Source organism: Pleurodeles waltl, chromosome 12 (genome assembly GCF_031143425.1).
Source record: "Pleurodeles waltl isolate 20211129_DDA chromosome 12, aPleWal1.hap1.20221129, whole genome shotgun sequence".
NCBI lineage: Eukaryota > Metazoa > Chordata > Amphibia > Caudata > Salamandridae > Pleurodeles > Pleurodeles waltl.
The window spans coordinates 363231178-363252308 of NC_090451.1; the positions used below are offsets into that span (position 1 = coordinate 363231178).

At 46.4% G+C, this 21131-nt stretch overlaps 1 protein-coding gene across 1 annotated transcript in view; it reads left to right on the forward strand.

Annotated features, from left to right (window-relative positions):
• DNAJA2 (DnaJ heat shock protein family (Hsp40) member A2) overlaps positions 1-21131 on the forward strand; it is a 215636-nt gene that overhangs the window by 152316 nt on the left and 42189 nt on the right. The window contains exon 8 of the mRNA XM_069216615.1: positions 17290-17417. Within this exon, the coding sequence (XP_069072716.1) occupies positions 17290-17417 (128 nt within the window). The remainder of the gene's footprint in view (positions 1-17289; positions 17418-21131) is intronic.

Below are 21131 nucleotides of genomic sequence, written 5' to 3' on the forward strand. Positions count from 1 at the left end.
ACACCTGGCGGTGAGCCTCAAAGGCTCACCCCTTTGTCACAGCACCGCAGGACACTCCAGCTTAGTGGAGTTGCCCGCCCCCTCCGGCCACGGCCCCCACTTTTTGGCGGCAAGGCTGGAGGAAACAAAGAAAACAACAAGGAGGAGTCACTGGCCAGTCAGGACAGCCCCTAAGGTGTCCTGAGCTGAAGTGACTCTAACTTTTAGAAATCCTCCATCTTGCAGATGGAGGATTCCCCCAATAGGATTAGGGATGTGACCCCCTCCCCTTGGGAGGAGGCACAAAGAGGGTGTACCCACCCTCAGGGCTAGTAGCCATTGGCTACTAACCCCCCAGACCTAAACACGCCCTTAAATTTAGTATTTAAGGGCTTCCCTGAACCTAAGATTTTAGATTCCTGCAACTTACCGAAGAAGAAGACTGCTGAGCTGAAAACCCCTACAGAAGAAGAAAGAAGACACCAACTGCTTTGGCCCCAGTCCTACCGGCCTGTCTCCTGCCTTCTAAAGAACCCTGCTCCAGCGACGCTTTCTCCAGGACCAGCGACCTCTGAATCCTCAGAGGACTGCCCTACTTCCAAGAGATCAAGAAACTCCCGAGGACAGCGGCACTGCTCCAAAAGAACTGCAACTTTGTTTCGAAGGAGCAGATTTAAAGACCCCTGCAACTCCCCGCAAGAAGCGTGAGACTTGCAACACTGCACCCGGCGACCCCGACTCGACTGGTGGAGAACCAACACTTCAGGGAGGACCCTCCGGCGACTCAGAGTCCGTGAGTAACCAAAGGTTCGATGGCATCTGTCGCTGTAGATACGCATGTTCTGCAATAGCTCGCCATCTGGTGTTGGGCCGGAGTGTTACAAGTTGTTTTTCTTCGAAGAAGTCTTTCGAGTCACGGGACCGAGTGACTCCTCCTTTTGTCTCCATTGCGCATGGGCGTCGACTCCATCTTCGATTGTTTTTTTTCCGCCATCGGGTTCGGACGTGTTCCTGTCGCTCCGAGTTTCGGAACGGAAAAAATAGTTAATTTCGGAAGATTTTCGTCGGTATTGTTGCGTTCGGGATCGGCGTACTTAGATTCAACACCGCATCGAAGATCGAAGAGCTCCGGTGCCCTTCGGGGTAGTTTTTCTATCCTCCGTCGGGGCCTGGTCGGCCCGACCGCGTGCTGAGGAACGCCGATGGAACGGACCCCGTTCCGTTTCTGCCCCAAATGCCACAATAAATACCCCTACACAGACCAACACTTGGTCTGCAACCTGTGCCTGTCACCTGAGCACAGCGAAGACACCTGCGAGGCCTGTCGTGCGTTCCGGTCCCGAAAAACACTCCGAGACCGTCGAGCCAGAAGACTTCAAATGGCGTCCGCACCGACAGCCCGACGGGAGTTCGAGGAACAGGAGGAGGAAGGTACCTTCTCGATCCAAGACTCAGACTCCGAAGGATTCGACGATACACAAACCGTGAGTAAGACGTCGAAAAACACACAGAGAAACATTTACAAGGCCCAGGGGACGCCACTGCCACCAGGCCATGGCTCGACCCATAAATTCGGTGACCGACCGTCGGCACCGAAAAAGGCCAAAACAGTGCCGAGATCGTCCGACTCCGGTCGAGACACCGGCACGCAGCCTTCTCGGGACCGAGAAAGTGCTGGAGACAAGCCTCGACACCGAGATACCGGTGTGAACACGGCTCGACGCCGAGACAGCGGCACCGAAACAGATCGACGCCGAGAGGTTTCGGCCCCGAAAAGGAAAAAAGTCACCTCGGAGCCGAAAAAACACGCAGACAAAGTTTCGACGCCGAAACAAACTGCAAGCGACCCAGCTTCAGGCTCTTATACAGAAGAGCACTCGCTAACCTCCCAAATGCAAAAGCATAGGTTTGAGGAAGAGCTACAAGCAACTGATGTGGACCATACGCAAAAGCGTATCTTCATTCAGCAGGGGACAGGAAAAATAAGCACCCTTCCCCCCATTAGGAGAAAGAGAAGGTTGGAGTTCCAGACGGAACAAGCACCACAACCAAAAGTGGTTAAAAGAATTACACCACCACCCTCTCCTCCGCCCGTGATTAACGTTTCACCAGCACAAACTCCATCTCACTCCCCAGCTCACACCACCATGAGCCAGGGTGACCAAGATCAGGACGCATGGGACCTATACGACGCCCCAGTGTCAGATAACAGCCCGGAGGCCTACCCTACAAAGCCATCTCCACCAGAAGACAGCACCGCGTACTCTCAGGTGGTGGCTAGAGCAGCACAATTTCATAACGTAAGCCTCCACTCAGAACAGGTCGAGGATGATTTCTTGTTCAACACACTCTCCTCCACCCACAGCTCCTACCAAAGCCTGCCTATGCTCCCTGGTATGCTCCGGCACGCAAAAGACATATTTAAGGAGCCGGTCAAAAGTAGGGCAATCACACCACGGGTGGAAAAGAAGTATAAGCCGCCTCCTACGGACCCGGTTTTCATCACTACACAGCTGCCACCAGACTCTGTTGTTGTAGGAGCAGCTAGGAAAAGGGCCAACTCTCACACATCTGGAGATGCACCACCCCCAGATAAAGAAAGCCGCAAGTTCGATGCAGCTGGTAAAAGAGTCGCAGCACAAGCTGCAAACCAGTGGCGCATCGCGAACTCCCAGGCACTACTTGCGCGCTATGACAGAGCCCACTGGGACGAGATGCAACATCTCATTGAACATCTGCCCAAGGACTTCCAAAATAGGGCGAAACAAGTGGTTGAGGAGGGACAGACCATCTCCAACAACCAGATACGTTCCTCCATGGACGCTGCAGATACAGCTGCACGGACAATTAATACATCTGTAACTATCAGACGGCATGCATGGCTCCGAACGTCTGGATTTAAACCAGAGATTCAACAAGCAGTTCTCAATATGCCTTTTAATGAAAAAGAACTGTTCGGTCCAGAAGTGGACACAGCGATTGAGAAACTCAAAAAAGATACGGACACTGCCAAAGCCATGGGCGCACTCTACTCCCCGCAGAGCAGAGGGAATTACAGCACATTCCGTAAAACGCCCTTTCGAGGGGGGTTTCGGGGTCAAAGCACACAAGCCAGCACCTCACAAGCAACACCGTCCACTTACCAGGGACAGTATAGAGGAGGTTTTCGGGGACAATATAGAGGAGGGCAATTCCCTAGAAATAGAGGGAGATTTCAAAGCCCCAAAACCCCTACTACTAAACAATGACTCACATGTCACTCACCCCCTCCACACAACACCAGTGGGGGGAAGAATAGGTCATTATTACAAAGCATGGGAGGAAATCACTACAGACACTTGGGTTCTAGCAATTATCCAACATGGTTATTGCATAGAATTTCTACAATTCCCTCCAAACATACCACCAAAAGCACAAAATTTAACAACACACCATTCCAATCTCCTGGAGATAGAAGTGCAGGCACTATTGCAAAAGAATGCAATCGAATTAGTGCCAAACACACAAATAAACACAGGAGTTTACTCACTGTACTTTCTGATACCAAAGAAGGACAAAACGCTGAGACCAATCCTAGACCTCAGAGTAGTGAACACTTTCATCAAATCAGACCACTTCCACATGGTCACACTACAAGAAGTATTGCCATTGCTAAAACTACACGACTACATGGCAACTTTAGACCTCAAGGATGCTTATTTCCATATACCAATACACCCATCTCACAGGAAATACCGAAGGTTCGTATTCAAAGGAATACATTACCAATTCAAGGTACTGCCTTTCGGATTAACAACCGCACCAAGAGTCTTTACCAAATGTCTAGCGGTAGTCGCTGCACACATAAGAAGGCAGCAAATACATGTGTTCCCATATTTGGACGACTGGCTAATCAAGGCCCATTCGTTCATACAGTGCTCAAATCACACAAATCAGATCATACAAACCCTCTTCAAACTCGGGTTCACCGTCAATTTCACAAAATCCAAAATTCTGCCACGCAAGGTACAACAATACCTGGGAGCCATAATAGACACATCAAAGGGAGTAGCCACTCCAAGTCCACAAAGAATTCAAAATTTCAACACCATCATACAACGCATGTATCCAACACAAAAGATACAGGCAAAGATGGTATTACAACTCCTAGGCATGATGTCATCATGCATAGCCATTGTCCCAAACGCAAGACTGCACATGAGGCCCTTACAACAATGCCTAGCATCACAGTGGTCTCAAGCACAGGGTCACCTTCTAGATCTGGTGTTAATAGACCGCCAAACTTACCTCTCGCTTCTATGGTGGAACAACATAAATTTAAACAAGGGGCGGCCTTTCCAAGACCCAGTGCCACAATACGTAATAACAACAGATGCTTCCATGACAGGGTGGGGAGCACACCTCAATCAACACAGCATACAAGGACAATGGAACGTACATCAAACAAAACTGCATATCAATCACCTAGAACTGCTAGCAGTTTTTCAAGCACTAAAAGCTTTCCAACCAATAATAGTTCACAAATACATTCTCGTCAAAACAGACAACATGACAACAATGTATTATCTAAACAAGCAGGGAGGGACGCACTCCACGCAGTTAAGCCTGCTAGCACAAAAAATTTGGCATTGGGCAATTCACAACCAAATTCGCCTAATTGCACAGTTTATACCAGGGATACAAAATCAACTCGCAGACAATCTCTCTCGAGATCACCAACAGGTCCACGAATGGGAAATTCACCCCCAAATTCTGAACACTTATTTCAAACTCTGGGGAACACCTCAGATAGACTTGTTTGCGACAAGGGAGAACGCAAAATGCCAAAACTTCGCATCCAGGTACCCACACAAACAATCCCAAGGCAATGCCCTATGGATGAACTGGTCAGGGATATTTGCTTACGCTTTTCCTCCTCTCCCTCTCCTTCCTTACCTGGTAAACAAACTCAGTCAAAGCAAACTCAAACTCATATTGATAGCACCAACTTGGGCAAGGCAACCCTGGTACACAACGCTGCTAGACCTATCAGTGGTACCCTGCATCAAATTGCCCAACAGGCCACATCTGTTGACACAGCACAACCAAAAGATCAGACACCCAGATCCAGCATCGCTGAATCTAGCAATCTGGCTCCTGAAATCCTAGAATTCGGGCACTTACAACTTACCCAAGAATGTATGGAAGTCATAAAACAAGCAAGAAGGCCATCCACCAGGCACTGCTATGCAAGTAAATGGAAGAGGTTTGTTTGCTACTGCCATATTAATCAAATACAACCATTACACACAACTCCAGAACATGTAGTGGGTTACTTGCTTCACTTACAAAAATCTAACCTGGCTTTCTCTTCCATTAAAATACACCTTGCAGCAATATCTGCATACCTGCAAACTACCTATTCAACTTCCCTATATAAAATACCAGTCATTAAAGCATTCATGGAGGGCCTTAGGAGAATTATACCACCAAGAACACCACCTGTTCCTTCATGGAACCTAAATGTTGTCCTAACTAGACTTATGGGTCCACCTTTTGAACCCATGCACTCCTGCGACATACAGTTCCTAACCTGGAAGGTGGCATTTCTCATCGCCATTACTTCCCTGAGAAGAGTAAGCGAGATTCAGGCGTTTACTATACAGGAACCTTTTATACAACTACACAAAAATAAAGTCGTCCTAAGGACCAATCCTACATTTTTGCCAAAGGTTATTTCACCGTTCCATCTAAATCAAACAGTGGAACTTCCAGTGTTCTTTCCACAGCCAGATACCGTAGCTGAAAGGGCACTACATACATTAGATGTCAAAAGAGCATTGATGTATTACATTGACAGAACAAAAAACATCAGAAAGACTAAACAACTCTTTATTGCATTTCAAAAACCTCACGCAGGAAACCCAATTTCAAAACAAGGTATAGCCAGATGGATAGTTAAATGCATCCAAATCTGCTACCTTAAAGCTAAACGACAGCTGCCCATTACACCAAGGGCACACTCAACCAGAAAGAAAGGTGCTACCATGGCCTTTCTAGGAAACATCCCAATGCAAGAAATATGTAAGGCAGCCACATGGTCTACGCCTCACACATTCACCAAGCACTACTGTGTAGACGTGTTATCCGCACAACAAGCCACAGTAGGTCAAGCTGTATTAAGGACATTATTTCAGACTACTTCCACTCCTACAGGCTGATCCACCGCTTTTGGGGAAATAACTGCTTACTAGTCTATTGCAGAACATGCGTATCTACAGCGACAGATGCCATCGAACTGAAAATGTCACTTACCCAGTGTACATCTGTTCGTGGCATCAGTCGCAGTAGATTCGCATGTGCCCACCCGCCTCCCCGGGAGCCTGTAGCAGTTTGGAAGTTACCTTCAATTATTTATATATGTATCATCTCAACCTTAAATAGGTGCATACTTAGTCACTCCATTGCATGGGCACTATTACTACAATTCAACTCCTACCTCACCCTCTGCGGGGAAAAACAATCGAAGATGGAGTCGACGCCCATGCGCAATGGAGACAAAAGGAGGAGTCACTCGGTCCCGTGACTCGAAAGACTTCTTCGAAGAAAAACAACTTGTAACACTCCGGCCCAACACCAGATGGCGAGCTATTGCAGAACATGCGAATCTACTGCGACTGATGCCACGAACAGATGTACACTGGGTAAGTGACATTTTCATTGTCCCCCCTGAACCCCCACAGCGACGCCTGCAGAGGGAATCCCGAGGCTCCCCCTGACCGCGACTGCCTGAACTCCCTTTCCCGACGGCTGAAAAAGACCCTGCACCCGCAGCCCCCAGCACCTAAAGGAGCGGAACTTCTGTGCAGGAGTGACCCCCAGGAGGCCCTCTCCCTTGCCCAGGTGGTGGCTACCCCGAGGAGCCCCCCCCCTTGCCTGCCTGCGACACTGAAGAGATCCCTTGATCTCTCATTGACTTCCATTGAAAACCCGACGCGTGTTTGCACGCTGCACCCGGCCGCCCCCGCGCTGCTGAGGGTGTACTTGCTGTGCTGATTTGTGTCCCCCCCCGGTGCCCTACAAAACCCCCCTGGTCTGCCCTCCGAAGACGCGGGTACTTACCTGCTGGCAGACCGGAACCGGGGCACCCCCTTCTCTCCATTGCAGCCTATGCGTTTTGGGCACCTCTTTGACCTCTGCACCTGACCGGCCCTGAGCTGCTGGTGTGGTAACTTTGGGGTTGCTCTGAACCCCCAACGGTGGGCTACCTTGGACCCAAACCTGAGACTTGTAAGTGATTTACTTACCTGACAAAACTAACAAAAACTTACCTCCCCCAGGAACTGTGAAAATTGCACTGTGTCCACTTTTAAAACGGCTTATTGTGTTTTATGTAAAGTATACATGCTAATGTAATGATTCAAAGTTCCTAAAGTACTTACCTGCAATACCTTTCAAATGAGATATTACATGTAGAATTTGAACCTGTGGTTCTTAAAATAAACTAAGAAAATATATTTTTCTATAACAAAACCTATTGGCTGGATTTGTCTGAGTGTGTGCCTCATTTATTGCCTGTGTGTATGTACAGCAAATGCTTAACACTACTCCTTTGATAAGCCTACTGCTCAACCACACAACCACAAAATAGAGTATTAGTATTATCTCTTTTTGCCACTATCTTACCTCTAAGGGGAACCCTTGGACTCCGTGCATGCTATTCCTTACTTTGAAATAGCACATACAGAGCCAACTTCCTACAACAGACAACTAATCTGCTTCCTCCAGGAGAACTGCACCCTGGACCCTTCCCAATCCGGATTCCGCAACAACCACAGTACCGAAACTGCCCTCATTTCTGCCACAGATGACATCGGAACCATACTGGACAATGGCAGAAGCGCGGCCCTCATCCTCCTGGACCTCTCAGCTGCCACCACACCCTTTGCTCACGCCTCAGCAATGCAGGAATCCGTGAGAGAGCCCTAGACTGGGTCACCTCCTTTCTCACCGGCAGAACCCAGAGAGCCCGCCCCCCCCCCCTCCGCTCAGAGGCCACCAAAATCATCTGCAGCGTACCCCAGGGTTCGTCCCTCAGCCCGACCCTCCTCAATGTCTACTTGGTACCGCTCGCTAACTCCGCCCGATCCCGCAACCTCAACATCATCTTATATGCCGACGACACCAGATGATCCTCTCCCTCACTAAGGACTCCACCAAGACCATCCTCCACAAATCGGTGAAGGCCATCGCGGAATGGATGAACGGCTGCCTCAAACTCCATTCTGACAAGACTGAAGTCCTCATCTTCAGCTCCACCCCTTCGCATGGGATGACTCCTGGTGACCTGCCCCTCTTGGAGCAGCTCCGACTCCACACACGCAACCTCTAGGATTCATCGTGGATTCCTCAACCATAACCCAGCAAGTCAACGCCCTCTCCTCCTGCTTAAACACCCTCTGCATGCTCCAAAAGATCTACAAATGGATCCCCACCAAAACCCGAAGAACAGTCACCCAAGCCTTCGTAAGAAGCAAACAGGACTACGGCAATGCTCTCTATGCAGGAGCCACAGCCAAACTCCAGAAGAGGCTGCAACACATCCGGAACCCCTCCGCACGCCTCATCCTGCACATTCCCCTCCTGCACATTCCCCTGTCACTGCCACATCACAGGCCATCTGAGACACATACACTGGCTCCCAGTGAACAAGAGAATCGCCTTCAAACTCCTCACCCATGCTCACAAAGCACTGCACAACACCGGACTAGAAGACCCCACTCCCCCCCCCCCCCCCCCCCCAAAGCACTGCACAACACCGGACTAGAAGACCCCACTCCCCCCCCCCCCCCCCCCCACCAACCTCAGTGCCTTGAGACCCTCACGGGTGAGTAGTGCACTTTACAAATTCCTGATTGACAAATTTTGCAATGGGTGTCCGGTGGAAGCCAAGGAACCGATGCCCCTATGAGACCACCCAGGTCTCAACTTTGGAGAGGTCCTTGCAGCAGGTTTCAGTGGGTCTGCCTCAGTCCACTGAGGTTTGGAGCCTGGCAGTGAGGCGTGGGAGGGAGGCCTTCTCTCAGACTCGGCCCCTCGCAGCTACCATCTGCAGCAGCAGTGTCCAAGTTTGGCTGCAACATAGGAGTTTCTCGCTGACCACCTCTCCCGCATGAGAAATGTCTTCTGGTCTATTGACTGCCACTACCAACCCAACATACTGCGAGGTAACGTCCTCCATTTCATAAGTTTGGAACTGCGTTTTGTAATTCGGTTGGTTGCTATTGTCCCTGGCCAGCGAGTGGATGTATTCTGAAATTTATTTCTGTCCTAGTGCTTTTAGGTTTATTAGATCCATGCTTACAACGCTCATCTAAAGTAGAATTTTAGGCTTGCCTAGGCCATTTCATTGACTTTTTATCCCTAGACTTGCACTCTCTGATCAATTATACAGGAAGGATTACAAGTCCCAGTGTGCCAGAGTAATTCTGCCCTGGGTGAAAGGCTCCACACATGGACATGTTCTGTTTGAGAGCTCCTTTACACTCAATTGCATCACGTAATCAGTTTCTTGCTGCTCAAGTGCATGCTGAATAATTTTGGTTCTTCGTGGCCAATAGCCATCGATTTTAGAGAACACCCCAACTTTTTGGTCAACTAGGGAAACCTCCGTTTTGTAAATTTGCCCAATTTGTTTGATACAACGTGAACTTGATTGCCCGTATTTGATCACTTTTGCATGAGCACCAGTTATGTAACATTGTTTCCTTTTCCTTTTCATTGCGAGCCCTGAGAGGAACAAACAATGTTTTTTTTTTTTTTTTTTTTGGTTTTTTATTTTTAGCGTTTGCATTTGAGCTACCATACTAACACTTTTAAACAACCACAATTTTTTATTTTCCTTCGTTTTTTTTTTGCTCCTCTTTTGTTTAATTTTATTATCCACTTAGTGCGATGCTGCACTTTTAAGTATGGCTGCCGCGCCTTTCTTTTGGTTTACACAGCTCGCCCACCTCTATTTCACTCAAAGGTATGCCAGTTTCAGAGGCGCAAAGCTTTATCTACTTGTTTATGGTTTCATTACAGCTGGTTTTCCTGCAAAACGGCAGCCACTACGGCAGAGGCTCTCGGGCGCCAGCTTCACGCCTTGCATGCTTGTTGCTAGTAAGAATTCCCTGTTTGTTACTCTAACTTGAGTACCAAAGGTACTTACACCTTATACCAGGACCAGTTATCCCTTATTAGTGACATGTAGTCGGTCTAGAAGCCAGGCTGTCTAGAGTTAGCTGTAGGTAGAGCAGCCAAGGCTGAACTAGGAGACATGCAGTACCACTCTAGTCACACAGTGCTTACACACATGAAAGACAATACTTAGCTTTACAAAAATAAAGGTACTTTATTTTAGTCACACAATGCCAAAATACTTTGGAAGCTATACTCCCTTAGGACGTAAGTAAATTACCTGTTTTTGGTTACTAGTGTATATATTGTGAATGTACACAGTAGGAAAACAGTGCAAATAGTGTAAACCACAATAGTATATGGTTTGTGTTCCTACCTAAGTGGAATGCGAAAGTCTGTTTCCCACCTAGGCTAGTGTAGAGGAGTGCTGGGAGTGTAAGAAAACACCAAAGGTAGGTAAATTACTCCACCCAGAGCCTAGAAAGCAGGAGTAAAACACAGCATGTTTCTAGGTGAAAATGCAAGAACCAGAAGAGATTGCAAGACACCAACAATGGATTCCTGGACCTGAAGACCTGTGGAAGAAGGTGAAGTCCAAGAAGCACTGAAGAGTCCAGGGAGAACAGGAGCACCTGCTAACCTGGAGGAAGGTGCAAAGGAAGAACCACTGAGAAGAGACAGTATTGCACCCAAGAAGAAAGATGTGGGTTCATGGTTGGTGCAGAAGCTGTCCCACGCCAGATGGATGAATGCAGTCTAGTTTGAGTCTCTGGATTCCGCCAACAGGCCTTGGCTCATGCAAAACACGCTGCTGGTGTAAAATGGTGCTGCCCGGTGACCAGAGGGACCTGGTGGCCTTTACCCAGGAGGTGGAGGCCGTGGGGGCTCTCAGCAACTCAGAGAGCCCCCAGAAGACCAGGCAAGTGCGCACAGGAGTCACACAGCATGGGGACAAAGGAGGTGCAAATGGAGGCCCACACAGCACAACACAAAGGAGTCACACGCTGCCGGAGAACCACCCAGGAAGCTGTGCGTCGCAGGATGGAGTGCTTCGGGCCTGTGCTGTGCACAAATAACTTCTTGGAAGGACGCACACAAGCCTTGTAAACTGCAAGTCACACGGTGCACGAGGGTACGGTATTGCGTGGGGATTGAAATTGGCACTAAAATTGGACAGATGGACGTTGGGACTGCCAGAGTCACTTTAGTCCACCACCCGTGTCTCTGGACCCAGGCCACCGATCGTCGCTAAAGAGAGGTGCCTGCTGAAGCAGTGAAGTGACCATCACTTCACGGGAGATTCCTTCTGTTCTTCCGAGTCAGGCTGAAGACAGGCAGTCCTCGGAGGATGCACGACATAGAAACTGTTGCAGTTGCTGGCAGGAGCTGAAGATACAATGTTAGCTTCTTTGTTGTAGTTTTGTAGAGTTCCTGGAGCAGTCAGCGGTTGATCTGTCATAGAAGATGAAATAAAAGATGCAGAGGATCCCTGCTGGAGTCTTGGAATCTGAAAAAGCTCCCAGAGGAGAGACCCTAAATAGCCCTTAAAGGAGGATTGGTCACCTAACCAGGTAAGCATCTATCAGGAGGGGTCTCCGATGTCACCTGCTGGCACTGGCCCCTCAAATGCTCCCAGAGTGCCCCACCACCTTGGAATCCAAGATGGCAAAACACAGGGACACTCGAGAGGAGTTCTGGGCACCACCCCCTTTCCTTTATCTAATTTTGTGCCAGAGCAGGGTCTGGGGGGGGGGGGGGGGGGGTGTGACTGGATTATGCAAGGAGGGCACCATCTATGCCTTTCAGAGCATTTCCAGAGGCTCTGGGAGGATACCCCTCCTGTGCCTAACACCTATTTACAAAGGGGGAGGGTGTAACACCTCTCTCCTAAAAGAAATGCATTATTCTGCCTTCCTGAGATTGAGCTGCTCAAGCCCCTGGATGGCAGAAGCCTGTCTGAGGTGGCAGCAGTTGGGGCTGCAGTGGAAACCTCAGAAGGCTGGTATGGCAGTCTAAAGACTTCACTTCTATTTGCGTTAATTACAGCTGGTTTTCTGGCAAAATGGTGGCCTCTACCTCCAAGGCTTTTTGCTGCGCCCGCCTCTGAGGTAAATGGAAGTGCTTTAGTTATATGCAGGGTCACTGGAATTATGTGGCAGGAAATGACTTATTTATGAGGCAGGGTTGACCAATTTATGTGGCAAGAAAAGTCCAGTTATTAATGTATGCCAATAGCACTAACTCAAGTAAATGCAAGACCTATTGCATTTTTTTTTTTTCATTTTTTTTTGGGACGTCATCGAGCACAGTTTGGTGTTAGGTGCAGACTGCATCCTGGATGTTCCTGTGCGTGCTAGCCATCTACACATTATTTGTTTCGCCTGGATGCAAAGGAAAGCTCTGAAGAAAAATTCGAAAAACTTTACAGAAAACAGTCGTCGAACCGGACGAGGAAAAAACCCATGAGAGAGAAGGGACCCTTCACTCTCCATTCCAATGGGAGACCTAGCTGGATCCAACACATGGTTAGCAAATGAGGCAAGGTAGGGGTCATGGAAAATACCCCCTTTAAATTTTGCCCCCCAAATTGTCATCACACGTTTGCGCAGTGAGGACTGCACGAGTCTGCAACCTCTGCCTACCTAAAGATCACAGGGCTGAGCACTGTGAGAACTGCACCTTGTTTGTGCCACAAACTCTCACGATATGCAGACAACCGAGGCTGAAACATCACTCAACCATGACCAGCAGCCAGAGACCACAGACATTGCAGAGGGACTTGGGTTTATCCACTGATGACAAACTTCAAGGGAGCAGAGTCGGCTCATGTACGATCAGACGATATCGAGATCATCGAAGGAGATGCCGGAAGAAGGAAAACAGTAAAGGCGGCCATAAAGGACGCTGAAAAAAGTCAGGAAAAGTAAGAAGGCGACCGAAAGGTTTGGAGGCTAAGACCTCAGAGGAAAAAATAAAACGCACAAGGCAGCCTCGACATTTAGGAAAATGATGGTCGTAGGCCAGCTGCAAACAGGAGAGGCCCACGGAGCCCAACCTTGAAAAGGTTGAAGAGGTGGAATGCATTCAATGATAGGAGGAATTTGATGCACTAAAGGAAGTCCGAATTCCAAGCAAACTCCCCTTTGCTCTTTATGACGAAGAGGACTCCTTAAAAGCCCTGGCCACCAGAACTTCATGAGGAGGAGGAGGAGGCTGAAGAGTCCTAGGACCCAGAAAGGGCAAGAGGCAATGGGAAGCTTTAAAGATGAGTGAAACGTCCTCGAGGTGGAAAGCCCAGAGGAAGAGGTAGCTGCCTATCCCTCGAGGCCAACGCCACCTGATGAAATCACTTTGTATGACAGCCTGGTCAGAAGGGCCGCAGACACTTTTGGGGTGCCACTAAAAGAAGAGAAAGGAGACTCCTGCTTTCTCCTTGAAACCTTGATGCCATTCAGTAAGAGGAACCTATATTAACTAAGGTTACCCAGTATATTGGACCAAGGTAAAGAAGCATTTTGGGAACCTTCTTCAGCAAAGATATTTACCCCTGGGTAAAGAGGATATATAAGCCCTCACCAAAAAATCCCGAGTTCCTATCCCTGAAAGCCTTTCAGACACTCAACATGAAAAAACTGATACAGACAATACCACAGCAGTGTTTCACCTGAACAAACCGGGAGGCACAAAGTCATTCTTATTGACCAAATTAGCCCAGCAAATATGGCAATGGGCGATTCCAAGAAGGACTAGCTTACAGACTATTCACCTACTAGGGAAAGAACAGAGGCAGACAAACTGAGCAGACCGGAAAGCAGCTCACACAAATGGAAACTAAGAAGGGGAACTCTGGAGAAAACCTACAGAGTCTGGGGCATGCCAACAATTGATCTGTTCGCAACAGCAGAGAACAAAAAATGCTAATTCTTTGGCTCCAGGTTTCAACATCACCAGTTAGAAGGGAATGCCCTGTGACTGAACTGTCCAGGGAGATTTGCTTACGCCTTTCCACAGAATCCCCTAATCTCTAAGGTACTGGTGAAAGCCAGATAACTGGCGACCGATCTCATCCTAAAAGCCCCACAATGGGCCATACAGACTTGGTACTCAGATCTACCAGAACTGTCCCAGGAGTTAATGATCAAGATGAGGTAGGAATTGGACCTCCTTATAATGCAGAAAGGACAGGTGTTTCATCCCAAACCAGCAACACTCGATCTAGCAACCTGGCGCCTGAATACATAGAGTTCAGACACCTACATTTACCTCCTAGAACCATGGAAATATTAAGAGGCAAGAAAACCTACCACAAGACCATGCTATGCAGCAAAATGGAGAAGGTATCTTCAATAGTAGACAAAAAACAAGCCAATGAAAAGAATAACAAAACCGGAAACTGTACTGATATACTTCACCCATCTACTGGACAGTGTGATACACTATTCATCACTTAATGTGCATTTGACAGCTACTGCAGCACATACCAGGGGCACTTCACCACACCAGCAGTAAAAAGATTCCTAGAGTTCAAAGATAATTGCATCTCCAAGAAAAGCACCAACATCTGTGTGGCGTCTAAACGCAGTACTAGCACAGTTAATGGAAAAAGCATTTGATCCCATACACTGGGCAGACTTATTAGTTGCACACACATCACTACCGAGTGAGTGAACTCCAAGCACGAACAATACAGGAACCATACATGGAAAAATAAAGAAAAGGTAGTGAGCAATTTTAACATCAGCCACAGCATTCAATTGCCGATGTGCTTCATTTCCCCCCCCCCCCCAAAAAGAAGCATACCCTCGGCTTAAGGAGAACTTTATTATGCTACTTGCAGGAAACCAAATTTGGCAAAGGAAAACAATTGTTCGGCTTCTATGCAAAATCAACCAAGGGTTCTCTGGTTACAAAAGGAGCAATTGCAAGATGGACTGGGGAAACAAAACAAATATTCTACTCAACAGCAGTGGACACTTCCTTTGCGTCCAAAAGCTCATCCAATAGGAAAGAAGGGCGCAACTCTAGCGTCACTAGCAAACGTGCCCATAAATGCAATCTGCGCATTTCATCCCAGACAGCCCAAATAAGGGAATAATGATACATAATCTAATGCACAGCATTGAATCCAGACAAGGATTCATGTTGCAAAAAAACCAAATGGTTGCTTACCAGTAGTAGTTGTGCAGCTTGAAGAGTTTACTCGATTCACATGCGACCCACTAACCTCCCCAGAAAAGGGAAACATGACAAACAGGTGGGGAAGGGTAAAAGGCGGACTGCAAGTAACAAACTAGAAAAAAGAATATGAAGATGGCTACCATGCACAGGAACACACTGTGGGCCATCTGAACGGACATAACATAAAATGGTGATCGACGCCCACATCACACAAAAAAGAAAAAAGTCAATTTCAGCATGTGAATCCAGAAAAAAATCTTCATGCTGCAAAACTACTCCTATTGGTAAGTAACCATTTTGTTGTGCCACATTGACTTCCCCCCAGTCTAATTCAGCAGTTTAGAGACCTTACCATGTGAATGCTTCACGTTCATCACAATGAGAAAGTGTTATCAGAACACATCAGTTCACTTAGAGAACTTTCTCCTCCCTTAGTGGCAGATACCTTAGTTTTCCTATCTGCAAAGCCTGCACTGTAATATTGATCACATTGTGTCTTTTTCTGTCTTCTCGAATGACTTAACATGGCACTTAATCAGTTCCTTTTAACCGCTCCGTATCACAATATTCTCCCACCAGGGTCAGACTTTTCTTTATAGTCTGACAGGTACTCAATTTTTCCAAGGTACAACATTGAGTGTCTGCTTCTTCCTCTTCGGTGTCCTCACCCATTCATTCTTGGACTTGGACCTTGTAGTTGTAACCGGTGCTCTTGTGCACAAAGGTTTGGCCCTTTGTCATGTTCCACTGGCATTTTGAAAGTGATGCAGCTGTTTGTATTTCAAAGCATCTTTAACAAAGGTGTGACATCAGTATCTTGCCCTAAACAACTTTTACAAAAATGTCACTGAATTTGGTGTCGATTTTGTGTTACTGACTCCAAAGGGATGATATTTTTGTAAATTATATTTAGGGCGTTATATTTTTGGCAGTTTAGGCAACCGTTTTCTGGCACCACACCTATGGCTCTACTTAGATCAATTACCATTCTGCAGGTTGCAATAGGCGACAACACTTTTGCAGCTTTTATTTATACTCTACTGGGTTTACTGTCTAGTACCCAGCTGCTAGCCATCCAGTGACTGACCATTCAGTGAAGATGTCCTGTCCACAGCAATGGCAAGCAGCATTGAAACCAGAGATGACAGTGGCGCCCATTTGCATGGAAGTACTTTTACATAACTCCAGATATGCTTGACAAGTTAGTCTTTGAACCAGACCAATAAGTAGGTGGGTATTACCCAGTGGTGGACATGAAACAATTTGATTTGAGAGTATTTTGCAATTGCACATAAAGGGATTTCCTTTATCTTCAGGCCTGTGAACATTCTCTCAGAGTGCTGGTAAAGCTGCTGGAGTAATTTATTTTACGACCTTATGGGGGGTACCCCAAAGGAAATCCGAGAACAGATTTTAACAGGATTCTGTGACATATAAGAGGTATTTTCAATATAAGCTACTGAGAACAAAAATATAAATTACTACTGAATGCAAATGTGTGCCTAACTAGACAGGCCATGCAGCAGCCACAAAGATGTTCTTTTTCCTATTCTTTTTTTCTCTAAAGATGGAGGTCGCACACAACTGGTCATCTTCAAGTACTTCAACATCCTTTTCTTTGAAAGCTAAGTTAGTAGTTCTGCTTTGTTAAATCTACTCAGGCTGAAACGATGTAGAGTTTAGATAACTCCATTATAAATTTTATCTTCAACTCACTCTATAATATGAGCTAGAATTTCCTTGCCCCAAATATGAGGTGACCGTGCGGTGCACGATCTTGGCAGAATGTCATGTCTGCCTGCATACAGTTATAATCTGGGATTTTGTTTGGGAAAAAAAATAACACTTGAAACCTAATAGTGGTTTTTCCTTTGTTGCCTAAGAATAATTTGGCAGAGCTGAAAATCTGCAATTCATATATTTAGAATTAGGAGACCTTTGTTTTAATCATTGTGGTATTTGTTATTTTAGGTTCTACACGTGTAGTTCGAGGTGAAGGAATGCCACAGTATCGTAACCCTTTTGAAAAAGGTGATCTGTTCATTAAGTTTGAAGTGCAATTTCCAGAAAGCAACTGGATTAATCCAGAAAAACTCACAGTAAGTGTACATTTTGCTATTGTGATGGTATTTTTTCTCTAGTTGCGTCTACCGCTTCCAAAACAGCAACATTGGGTCGCAGAAAATGCTGTTGAATTGATATCAGAACATTGCATTCATGTCAGATGTTGGAAATTAAATGCCCTCTCGTTTCTACATTGCACAGATCTGAGGCATGCCATAAAACAAGGTACACTGCTTTTAGCACTCCCGATTAAACTACTTTCAGCCATATGTTAAACATGTGTGAGAACAGTGTTTCATAGTTTGTGAATTACAAACTTCATTTGGAACAGACGGCAGTAATGTTATTTGTTAAACTTAGTGACTTTCTTCACATGGTTTTTTAAATTTATTTTGTATTCATTATTTTACATTTCCTAGTCCTCGAATGTAATCTGAGTGCATTTTACTCACATACCTGTACAATAAAAGATCTAGTTAGGTGAGTCAGTTCCAAAGGTTTTTTCAGATTTTTACATCTATAAAAAAAAAAATCTACACACCAGCCTAATGCAGAAACATACATAAATGTACAAGAAATATTTCAAAATACAAATCATACATTTGAAATAAGTCATACATTATAAAATAGATCTGTTGCTTGCTAGAATCACCATGACTAATTTATTCTGTTACCCACCTTACATAAAAGTCCAACAAAATGTCTGCCACTTAACTAAGGTTAGCAGCGTCGAATTTTGTAACCAACTAGTAGTTTTTCAAATTCTCGCCATAAGTCATGTTTTGTTCCGCAAATCAACACTCACCTCTTTGCCCGATACACAAGTTAAAAAACGACGATTCCAATGAGAATAAAATTAAATTAATCTTAAATGATTTGGGAGCAGCAGCATTTTTTTTTTTTTAAACAATCTATTTACCCATTGTGGTGTTTTGCATCTCAACATGCACATTTACGTCTGCGCACACAGGATTCTTTACATTTAGCTCATCCTGAAAATGCCCTGCCTAATTTGTTGAGGACATTTGAAGCTTGCTGTATTACAAATTGCTTAAATACTAATTTTAACTATTTCTACGGTTCTGGCCAAGGGAGAGCCTTAAATGCCTAGGAATGTTCCTTTTAAAAAGTGGCCCTCCTAGAAATAGTTCCTGATTTTGTCTACATGTGACTGGGATTTAACATCAGAGGCAACTGGCTGGGCACAGTGAAAAAAACCTTAGATGTTGAGTAATCTCTCTCACAAATCTCCGACAATCTATACTTAATTGAGAGATGGCAGTTATCCACATTTCTCAAGACCTTCCAAGTAAAGACTGTAATTAATGTCATAAATTGGGTAGAGCTTTATGATGTACTGTAGTATAGCATTTTATAGTGAGTTCCTTCCTCTTGTAAAGCCCTAAAACGGTCTCCATGCAGTTGGCTTGGCAGTTGTCCAACTTTCTAGGGGATGGCCTAGGAAAAGGTATTGAATGCAGTATTACCTACCATTGTTGGGGTTTGGTGTGTGCAAGGTCTTGAGAGGGCTGTAGGCAGAGTGGCAGTATGTAGCAGCCTATTACATGTGAAGAGAATGTTGAGGTTTGTCAGTACTGTCCCGAGTCTTCCAGAAAAACTTGGAGAGGTATCCACCCTGTAGTTAGGGTGAGGGTCCACCCAGGAGCAATAAAGGCCCAAAACCTTGGAGGCACTGTTAAACTTCCAGATAAAACACTAATCTAAGTCTACCCAGGAGCAGTAAAAGTACAGACCCCAGGAGGCATACTCAAGCTTTAGATATTATATTAAGTGCATATCACAGTGTGATCCCTGTATAGGCAGCCATCGATTTGCTTATTGCACATATGCCACTTTTTCCACTTCATGTCCTTCTACATAACTGAAAAAAATTATCAATATAAACTCCTTTTAACCCTTACCCATTCACACCACCTTTTTGTTTCAAAATCTAAAGGTGGTACTAACCTCCATGTTCTCCTTGGTTTCTACATCAACAGTAGCCACATTTACACCCTAGTAGTGAATTAAACTTCATTTCTGCATCAAAATATTTCAGTAATAAACGTCTGGATGAGCTGACTTATCCCTTTAAATTCACACTCCTGAGTAATTATTGGTAGAAATAACTTGCAGTTCTTTAAAAACACACTGACATTGGAGAGCAAGGCAATCAGTGTTTATCCTGTGTAGGAAGTTGGCTCTGTATGCACTATTTCAAAGTAAGGAATAGTATGCACAGAGTCCAAGGGTTCCCCTTAGAGGTAAGATAGTGGCAAAAAGAGATAATACTAATGCTCTATTTTGTGGTAGTGTGGTCGAGCAGTAGGCTTATCAAAGGAGTAGTGTTAAGCATTTGTTGTACACACAGGCAATAAATGAGGAACACACACTCAGACAATTCAAGGCCAATAGGTTTTGTTATAGAAAAATATATTTTCTTAGTTTATTTTAAGAACCACAGGTTCAAATTCTACATGTAATATCTCATTTGAAAGGTATTGCAGGTAAGTACTTTAGGAACTTTTAATAATCACAATAGCATATATACTTTTTACATAAAACACATATAGCTATTTCAAAAGTGGACACTTAGTGCAATTTTCAACAGTTCCTGGGGGAGGTAAGTTATTGTTAGTTCTTGCAGGTACGTAAACCAGCTACGGGGCTCAAATTGGGGTCCAAGGTAGCCCACCGTTGAGGGTTCAGAGCAACCCCAAAGTCACCACACCAGCAGCTCAGGGCCGGTCAGGTGCAGAGTTCAAAGTGGTGCCCAAAACACATAGGCTTCAATGGAGAAGGGGGTGCCCCGGTTCCAGTCTGCCAGCAGGTAAGTACCTGCGTCTTCGGAGGGCAGACCAGGGGGGTTTTGTAGGGCACCGGGGAGGACACAAGTCCACACAAAGTACACCCTCAGCAGCGCGGGGGCGCCCGGGTGCAGTGTGCAAACAAGCGTCGGGTTTGTAATAGGAATCAATGGGAGACCAAGGGGTCTCTTCAGCGGTGCAGGCAAGGGGGGGGGCTCCTCGGGGTATCCACCACCTGGGCAAGGGAGAGGGCCTCCTGGGGGTCACTCCTGCACTGGAGTTCTGATCCTTCCGGTCCTGGGGGCTGCGGGTGCAGGGTCTTTGCCAGGCGTCGGGATCTTAGAGTCAGGCAGTCACGGTCAGGGGGAGCCTCGGGATTCCCTCTGCAGGCGTTGCTGTGGGGACTCAAGGGGGACAACTTTGGTTGCTCACAGTCTTGGAGTCGCCTGGGGGTCCTCCCTGTAGCGTTTTCTTCACCAGTCGAGTCGGGGTCGCCGGGTGCAGTTTTGCAAGTCTCACGTTTCTTGCAGGGGTCTTTAAATCTGCTCCTCTGGAAACAAAGTTGCAGTCTTTGTTGAACAGGGCCGCTGTCCTCGGGAGTTTCTTGGTCTTTTGGAAGCAGGGCAGTCCTCCGAGGATTCAGAGGTCGCTGGTCCTGGGGAAAGCGTCGCTGGAGCAGTTTTCTTCTGAAGGAGGGAGACAGGCCGCTAGGGCTGGGGCCAAAGCAGTTGGTGTCTCCGTCTTCTCTGCAGGGGTTTTTCAGCTCAGCAGTCCTTCGTAAGTTGCAGGAATCTGATTTCCTAGGTTCTGGGGAGCCCCTAAATACAGAATTTAGGGGTGTTTAGGTCTGGGAGGGCAGTAGCCAATGGCTACTGTCCTTGAGGGTGGGTACACCCTCTTTGTGCCTCCTCCCTGAGGGGAGGGGGGCACATCCCTATTCCT